General features: G+C 39.4%; 1 protein-coding gene across 1 annotated transcript; it reads left to right on the forward strand.

Annotated features, from left to right (window-relative positions):
* The first annotated feature begins 535 nt into the window (after window positions 1–535).
* On the forward strand, window positions 536–997 carry LOC132842403 (uncharacterized). Its single transcript, XM_060865086.1, has one exon. It carries the CDS (start codon window positions 536–538, stop codon window positions 995–997), a length of 462 nt encoding a protein of 153 aa, XP_060721069.1.
* Window positions 998–9,727: the final 8,730 nt, after the last annotated feature.

The following is a 9,727-nucleotide window of genomic DNA, read 5'->3' on the forward strand; positions in this document are numbered from 1 at the left end:
GAGGAGGTGGAGGAGGTGAGATGCTTTGGCACCCCGCAGAGGGTGAGGGGTCTGACGAGAGAGAAGCAATAAACAGAAATGTGAAGAAAAGGAATAAATGTAAAGACCTGTCTTGCATCTCTGGATTCCCTTCTACTGCCGAACTTAGACTGAATCGCAGACTTCTTCCTTGCGACAGACCAATCTTTTTTTTTTCTTTTTAAACTTTTTTGCTGGTATCCATGGAAACCAGCAGAGCCTGATAGGATACACTGAAATGCTGTAATTTCTGGTAAACTGGGTGAGACTTTATATTTGTTTTGTTCCAGAATAGAAACACAGGCTGCATGTACATGTGAGGGACACATGAGGTGTGAACAACTAGTTAAAGTGAACTAGTTAAAGTGTCGCATTAACTAAACTAATCTAATCTAATCTAATCTAATCTAATCTAATCTAATCTAATCTAATCGCTTATTACAGGTCACTGTGCAGATTTAGGAGCAGTTTAGCACAGAAAGTCCGATTGACAACCCATAAATATCAAAAGCCTTAAATGCTTGAGCCACCACCTCACCACTGCCCCACACCACATACCCTCACCACTGCCCCACACCACTTCCCCACACCACTGCCCCACACCACTGCCCCTCACTACTGCCCCTCACCACAGCTTCTCACTACTGCCCCACACCACAGCCCCTCACTACTGCCCCACACCACAGCCCCTCACTACTGCCCCTCACCACTGCCCCACACCACTGCCCCTCACTACTGCCCCTCACCACAGCCTCTCACTACTGCCCCACACCACAGCCCCTCACCACTGCCCCACACCACAGCCCCTCACCACTGCCCCTCACTACTGCCCCTCACCACACAACATCCCCTCACCACTGCCCCTCACCACACCACATCCCCTTACCACTGCCCTTTTCTACTGCCCCATCACACCCCCCCACAACATCCCCTCACCCCATCCCCTTACCACATCCCCCAACCACTGCCACCCCAATAAGACTGTAAGTATTATCAACAGCTTGAAAAAAAATGTTTGTATCATTTATTTTAGTGTAATCAAATTTTTTAATTTCTTTTTTTCACACATTGATGTATTATCTATAAACAAAATGGCATTCAGGGCCATGTTTTATATTCTCAGTCTTTTTCCCCCCAGACCTTTAGTTCTTTATAAATGCGGTAAGGCTCTGCTCTTGTGACCTTTTGTACAAAATCTGTTTCTGAGTGTAAAATTTTGTTGAACCCAGAAAAAAGTAGCAGCCGGAATTTTGTTTCCGTTTATATATATAATTTTTTCTGCAGCCAATTCAGAGATCTATTCTTGCTTCACAGAGCAAAATAACTAGTTGTAGGTAGAACAGAAAGGTCATCATGCTTTCATATACTCCAGGAACCATTAGGGATGCAATCTGTTCATTTATTCCAATAAACACACACACACACACACACACACACACACACACACACACACACACACACACACACACACACACACAAAACAGGGTTTGCATTGGACAATCATTTAAGCCTAGAATCAGCAGCAGACTTTATAGTGAGTTTGTATTTCTGAAACCTAAGGTTGCCACGGTTACAAGGCTACACTACAATGCATTATATGTAGAACACAATGTACTAGAATGTAATATATAAAGACACTCATGCACATGCAGCATTCGGAATGATATATTTATAAGAAATAGCTCATTTATGCTTTCTCATACAAAAAAAAAAAAAAAAATCAATACCCCATCATACCTCAGCATCATCACGTCTCAGACACAGGTTTCTCCCTCCACCTTCCCTATTTCCTGTTTTCAGACCTCCTCAATCTATCTTAAGCAAAGCTACAGTACATGAGAATAGCTCTACATTTCCCCTTAGTGAAACTTTTCACTTTATAAAATGTCAGCAAGTACTGCAAGCCTTGTCTGATGTCTCATAAGTGTCATAACTGTATATTCCTCTCTCCATTTCTCACTTCTCACACTCTCATATCATGCTACATGTCCTATTACTCTCTCTCTCTCTCTCTCTCTCTCTCTCTCTCTCTCAGATGAAAATCGTATCTTAAAAAATTTTTTCTCCACAGCTTGCCAGTGGAGACTGGATGAGCCAAGTCATCAGTAGAAGTGTCTATTACTACAAGCGAATGTAAAAGGTGTTATGACTTAACGATCTATCGGTTCTTCCTCAGTATATTAAAAATATATTATTTTCAAAATTATTAAAAATGATGCAGAATGATGTGAGATTCCTGGAACAAGATATCACAGAGGTTGAGTGTACAATGAAAAAATACATCTGCTCCTGTGTTCTTTTAGTGCAGTTCAACCGCAGTTTAGGACATTGGACAAGATTGGGCTTATTGGACGCTTATCTGGTCCACCAGAGCTTCTTTTTGTAGTTATTTAACTAGGATCATTGTGGAAACAAGCAGCTTAAAAGTCACACACACACACCCACACCCACACACACATACACACACACACACACTCACAAACACAGTGGACACTTTCCTACATAATGTAGCATGCCCAAACAAATGCTTTTAGCTTTCGGTACAGTGAAAACAACGTAGCAGGTTTTTTTTTTTTTTTATCTTATAAGCTCTTACAGCTTGTTTGCTTGCAAAAAAAAAAAAAAGCTTTCTACCTGGAGAATACAAAATCAAACATCATCATATCATTTATTTTAGTTAGATAGATAGATTCAGTTCAACGGCAGGAACACAGGTTCACTCGGCTCATACGGAGGCTTCCGTCTGTCGAAGATAAACAGATTTCAGCAATTCACCGGCTGTTCAAATGATCAGTGCACGAAGACTCCCTCACCTGAGCCATTAGTAATGCATGTCATTCCATTTTTTTTTAATTAAAACTGAAGATAATCACTGCTGGGTCAATAGAGTCAACATGTCTCTCCTGAGGAACAAAATAAAAAACAAGTTACTAATTAAAGTTTAGCCACCAGGCTGGATGAAATCCCACTCTCTGTTGCAATATCTTCAAATAAATAAAGATAATAAATACCAAAAAAAAAAAAAAAAAAGCTTAAGGACTTTTCACATGCCGCTTAACCATGGGATAACATTGTCCTAAATGCTTTTAATCTTAACTGTCCTAAATTTTAATTTGTTGGATTACTAATTGGAAGATGAGTTCAATGTGAGTTCAAATCCCATGTACACCAAGCTGCCCCCCTCAGGGTCCTTGAGCAAAGCCCTTGACCCTAAGTTGTATATAGAAATGCAAGTTGCTCTGGATTAAGGGTGTCTGCTAAAATGCTGTAAATGTCACATTTCTAAGCGGGGTTAGCACAATTTTTTACACGGAGTAACAAATCCCTTCTCTGAAGCCCCACAGGAGTTTACTCAGTGTTCTGGAGCAAAGCGTGTAGAGCGTGAGACGACATGGTGTTAGAATGATAGATGCTTAGCAACAGACACCTAATCAGTGTGTGCCTCCTATCACATGCTTGGTACACTCACAGAAACCCAGCATGTTGGGGAAATAGTATTATATAATAAAAATGATGCCTTTTGGAACAAAGCGGAAAACGATTTTTACACTTAAGGACTTTAAGAATCGGATTCGAATGCGTGAGACAAGCCGCTGTGTAAATAATGTAAAAAAAAACAAACAAACAAGAACTAAGAATATAAATCAGGGTTTACTGTACAGTGGAAAATATCAGATGTCTTATGAAGTGTCTGGATGAATAACCGCAGCTTAGCAGAATCAGCAGCGTGAAACGACACACAAGATAATCCAAGATTGCGTTTTCGCACAGTATCTAATCACCCAGGGGAAATATTTCAAGTTTTTATTGTATCTCTACTGAACATGCTGTATTTCCTTCTAAAGAGGCTTACTTCAGCCCCTCCATCAGCTCACCTGATGGGAGAAAGTTACTGCAAAATGAAACGAAATGTTCACTGCTGAAGGTTGAACATCAATTTCAAGAAGGACATCAATTTTTAATGGATTATGAAAAAAAAAGGCAGAGATGGGCCACTTTTACACTCCTGATAAAGGTTAGAGATGGTTTTTGTCATAGCTTGCACACGTTATTCACACTAAAGGTTTGCTGAAAAATGTCAACACAGACTTCATTACACTGAGGATCAGCCTCCTCCATGTCATCTCCATTTCTACAACAAACCCATCTATAGTGTTCATGGCCCAAAGACTGCAGTTTTTAGGGCACAATATTTTTTTTTTTGCAAACCAGTGAATTTAAGCAAACTGCATGTTTATACTATTCGAGCAGAACATCACATCGTTTTGTCAAATCTTCAAAAAATAATTTCAGTAGCTTTCATTTTAACTGTTACCTGATTTATGAAGAATGGTGATGTTTAACCTTATTAAACTATTCTGAAATTTTTATATATTTCACTGCATATTCATCCTATATATAAAAATGGTCCCAGGAGGCCATCACCATGACAAGAAGTTATGTAAAGATTTGACCAAAGAAATATTCCGCTGTTTTTTTTAACGTAATTTTATTGTCAATATTTTCAATCTTTGTCTTATTTGATGTTAATATTTTTATTTTTATTGTTAACTTGAAGACATTGATTTTATAGCTGCAAGCCTCCGGTCTCTAATATGATGTCACCAGTAGGCATTTCTAATACTGGTTTCCATAGTAACAACGTTTATGATGGTACAGTTCACATTGTAAATCAGATTCTTGCCGCTAAAAATTGTATGTAAAAATATGTAAAAATTTCAGCAGTGTTTATCTGCATCATATCATAAGAGATGAAGGAGAAGCAGTGAGTGCTCTTTGTCATGGATCACATCGCTGTATTGTCTTCACTCCTCATTGGTAGTCGCTGTACCGAGTCGCTCCGTATTTGCATAAAGTTCATCTTTATCACGTCGATGAACGCACCCACATTTAATCACCGACGATTACGAAAATCACCAGCTCTTAATGAAACTAAACGATCTCTGGTCTCTTTGCCACTGCGAGACGCTGTGTGTGTGAACATAGCATAGCATAACAGACTTCCTCTGCCCTATGTCCACTAAACCCAAGAAAACTTCTTGTTCTGCTCCTTGGCTTTCAGATGTGCTGCGCAACAATCGAAGAGAGCTAAGATCATCAGAGAGAAAGTGGAAGAAATCACAACTTGATGCAGATCTTGATTCTTACCGAACACTCATGGCCAAGTTCTCCTCAGATGTGACTTCTGCCAAGACTTCCTTCTACAAGGAAAAGCTTGAAGCTTCCTCACATGACCCTCGGAAATTCCACAACATCATCTCTTCTCTGCTCAACCCCCCGGCTCCACCTTCTTCATCCTCCCTGACTGCAGAAGACTTTGCTTCTTTCTACCAGGAGAAGATTGAGGAAATCTGCCGGACCTTCACTTCAGCCCCGACTGCACTTACATCTCAGAGTATGGACTCCCCTACACCTTTGTTGTCACATTTCTCAACTGTAACAGCAGAAGAGATTCTAAAACTCATCCAGTCTTGCAATGCTACCACCTGCCCATTGGATCCACTCCATTCCACTATGCTCCAGACCATCTCGCAAGACCTTCTGCCCTTCATTACAACTATCGCCAATAGATCCATAGCATCTGGTCAGGTACCAACTACCTTCAAGAGAGCAAGGGTTATTCCCATCCTGAAGAAACCTGCTCTGGATCCATCAGACATCAGTAACTACAGACCAGTATCACTTCTCTCGTTTCTTTCAAAAATTCTTGAACGCATTGTCTTTAATCAACTGTCTGTCTATCTCTCACAGAACAACCTCCAAGACCCCAACCAGTCTGGCTTTAAAGCAGCTCATTCCACAGAGACAGCCCTTTTAGATGTCTCTGAGAAACTACATGCTGCTAGATCAGCCAATCTCTCATCCGTCCTTATCCTCCTTGACCTTTCAGCAGCGTTTGATACGGTCAACCATAAGACTCTCTTAGCCACCCTCAGGAGTCTTGGGATTTGCGGATCAGCTTGGGAATGGTTCGCTTCCTACCTGGAAGGACGCTTATATCAGGTAACATGGAGGGGAGTGACATCTGCTCCACGCAGACTCTCCACTGGCGTCCCACAAGGCTCAGTACTTGGTCCTCTTCTTTTCTTCCTGTATACTCACTCTCTTGGTGAAGTTATTTCCTCACATGGGTTCTCTTCTCTTACCGCTGCTATGCTGATGATACACAACTTATCTTCTCTTTCCCACCCTCAGATGCCACAGCTTCTGACCGGATCTCTGCATGTCTGGCAGAAATTTCATCATGGATGACTGCTCATCAGTTAAAGCTCAATCCTAGCAAAACTGAGCTGCTCTTCATCCCAGGTGATTCATCCCCAGGTCATGATCTTGCTATATCCTTGCACAACGATCTGATCTCCCCTTCAGCCACAGCTCGCCTTTCCTCTCATGTTGCTAATGTGACTCGCTCATGTCGGTTTCTTCTCTACAACATTAGAAGGATTCGACCATTTCTGTCCACACAGGCTGCTCAGGTACTTGTTCAGTCTCTTGTCATTTCTAGACTGGATTACTGCAATGCACTGCTGGCAGGTCTACCTATGAACGCAATCCATCCTCTGCAAATGATCCAAAATGCAGCTGCCCGGCTTGTTTTCAACCTTGCAAAGTTCTCGCATACCACCCCGCTGCTGCGATCCCTCCACTGGCTTCCGGTAGCTGCACGCATCAGATTCAAAACACTGATGCTGGCCTACAAAGCCAAAAATGGACCAGCTCCCTCTTACCTCAAAGCCCTCATCACTCCTCGCACTGCACCCCACACCCTCCGATCTACCAGCACTGCTCGACTGGTTCCACCATCTCTCAGGGTAAGAGGCAAGTATACTACAAGACTCTTCTCAGTACTGGCACCAAGGGTTATTCAGGAAACACTTCAACTAGCACTTCTTTCATTATCTTTTGCATTTAAAAAAAAAAAAAAAACACACACCTTTGACACTTTCATTGTAACTTTGAACAAATGTTTTAAACTCATGGTATCTTAAGTATGTAACTTAGTGAGCCAGCATTAATGTATTCAATGTTAGAGATTTAAGCACTTATGTACGTCACTCTGGATAAGGGAGTCTGCCAAATGCTGTAAATGTAAATGTAAATGTAAATGTAAATAAGAATTTCTATCAGTTACTATACAGGGAGAAAAATGTTAGCACACTTTAAATTATAAAAATAAAAATTATATAATATAGTTTTTTTGTGTTATGTTTCTTATGTTCTGTAAAGCTGCTTTGAGACAATGTCCATAAAATACATTATCTATCTATCTATCTATCTATCTATCTATCTATCTATCTATCTATCTATCTATCTATCTACAAATCAATTTCAGTTGAATTTACTATTAATATTTCTCCCCTTTACAGCAGAAACATTAGAAAGAATGAAAACAAAACCCCAAAACAACAAACTTTTTCTTTGCACATGAACAAAACAACTCACTGTTCCAGTGGCCAAAAACATTACTTAAAAAAATAAATGCTTCAGCTTCTAGTCTTATTTTTCTTATGTAACACAATTTTATTATAAAAACTGAACTTAAACATTTTCCCAACAGACCTAATATTTATGTTCACTTCCAGCACGTCTGACTCCAGGAACATACTGTATGATGGTAGAAGGCTGCTAGAGCTGGATGTTTAGAGACGATCTGATTTGAGGAAAATCCTTTTAAAATAATGAAAACTTGCTTTAATTCTGCAAGCAACAGATCACACCGCTACAACTTCAACACACACTGATGGAAAACATCCTTCACTTTATTTAAACTGAAAAGGTGATCAACCATCTACGATTAGAGCTGGGAAGGTGGGAGTCAGATGCCCAGAGATTTAACTGTTTTTATTTTGTTTTGTTTTATTTGGATTTTTAAAATAAAAGCAAATTTCCAATTTGTTGCTTTTTTTAGTTTGTAATTAACCACTTTGTGTTACAGTCACAGTGTTTCCATTGGTGTTATTATTGCACTGATTGAAGGAAGCAGTTACTCCTGCTGGGCCCTTGAGCAAGGCCCTTAACCCTCTCTGCTACAGTGGTGTTGTATCATGACTGACCTCCAAAGTTGGGATATGTGAAGAAAGAATTTTAATGTGTTGTAATGTAGATGTGACTAAATTAAAGGCTTCTATTCATATTAATTTTTTTTATTAACCCTGAACATCTATCATGTAACCCAATCCTCCTATCAGCTCTCTCTCTCTCTCTCTCTCTCTCTCTCTCTCTCTCTCTCTCTCTCTTTCACACTTTTTAATTAGACTGTTCAAATAATAGATCAATATTCACAACAGTAATCTCATTATTATGCAGAAGTAAATAAAATCTCATGAATAATGTATACAGAACAGAATGTGTTATTTGTAACCTTTATGCAATTCTAATTAACAAATAAATGGTTGGAGATAATCTGATATAAATGCTTTAGATTGTTTGAACTCAAGGTTTAGATTTGTCTGGTCGTGACAGTAAATACGTTTGCTCATCTTATAGATTTAGATGACATGCTATTATAGGATTTAGAGACTCTTAAATGTCTTAATGTCAGTCAACAGTAAACAAGTGGATCAGAGCTTGAGAGCTTACAAAAACATGAACATGAATTACATACATTTGAGTTATATACATGCCACACTGAACCAAGTTCTTTTTTTTTAAAGTGTATTAAATAATTTCATATGTTTAATCTACACATTTAGCTTTGTTTATTTTCCTATGTTTTGATGTTAAAAATCAAATGAAATCTTTTAGATTTAAAAAAATATATATTCTGAGATCTAAATACAAATTCTTAAAATGAAACAAACAAAAATAATTTATGAATACTGATTTTATGGAAATTAGGTTGATAAACCTTATAGAACCTAAATAGAAGCCTGCGTCACCTCTGATTTTATTTAATAACCTAAAATATAACTCATTACATAAATTCTGTATTTATAATTTTGGGGGGATTTTTTTAATGTTTTTTTTTTTTTTTAATTTTAATTTCTGGGATTTTTGTTCAGGGTTGAAGGTTTCAAATATTAAATATAATAAATAAATACATAAATAAAACCACAGCTCTTCCCAGCTCTGTACAGTATGCTTGTTGCTGCATCTCTCTCTCTCTCTCTCTCTCTCTCTCTCTCTCTCTCTCTCTCTCTCTCTCTCTCTCTCTCTCTCTCTATGTTCTCTCTCTCTCTCTCTCTCTCTCTCTCTCTCTCTCTCTCTCTCTCTTTTTCTCTCTCTCTCTCTCTCTCTCTCTCTCTCTTTCTCTCTGTTCTCTCTCTCTCTCTCTCTCTCTCTCTCTGTTCTCTCTCTCTCTCTCTCTATGTTCTCTCTCTCTCTCTCTCTCTCTCTCTCTCTCTCTCTGTCTCTCTCTCTCTCTATGCTCTCTCTCTCTCTCTCTCTCTCTTTCTCTCTCTTTCTCTCTGTTCTCTCTCTCTCTCTCTCTCTCTCTCTCTCTCTCTCTCTCTGTTCTCTCTCTCTCTCTCTCTCTCTCTCTCTCTCTCTCTCTCTCTCTCTCTCTCTCTCTCACTCTCGCTCGCTATAAGACTCGGTAACAGGAGGTGTATGAACAGACCTGCTCGGGGTGACAGAAAGCAGACAGAAAGCAGACAGCGCTCACTTTCCTTTCTCCGTCTTGTTGGTGTTGAGTTTTTGCGCGTCGTTTCTTCAGCTCCGTATAAAAAGCTAGAAGTTTACAGGTCTGAAGCGTTTCTCCCATCACACA

Source organism: Tachysurus vachellii, chromosome 3, assembly GCF_030014155.1.
Source record: "Tachysurus vachellii isolate PV-2020 chromosome 3, HZAU_Pvac_v1, whole genome shotgun sequence".
NCBI classification, from domain to species: domain Eukaryota; kingdom Metazoa; phylum Chordata; class Actinopteri; order Siluriformes; family Bagridae; genus Tachysurus; species Tachysurus vachellii.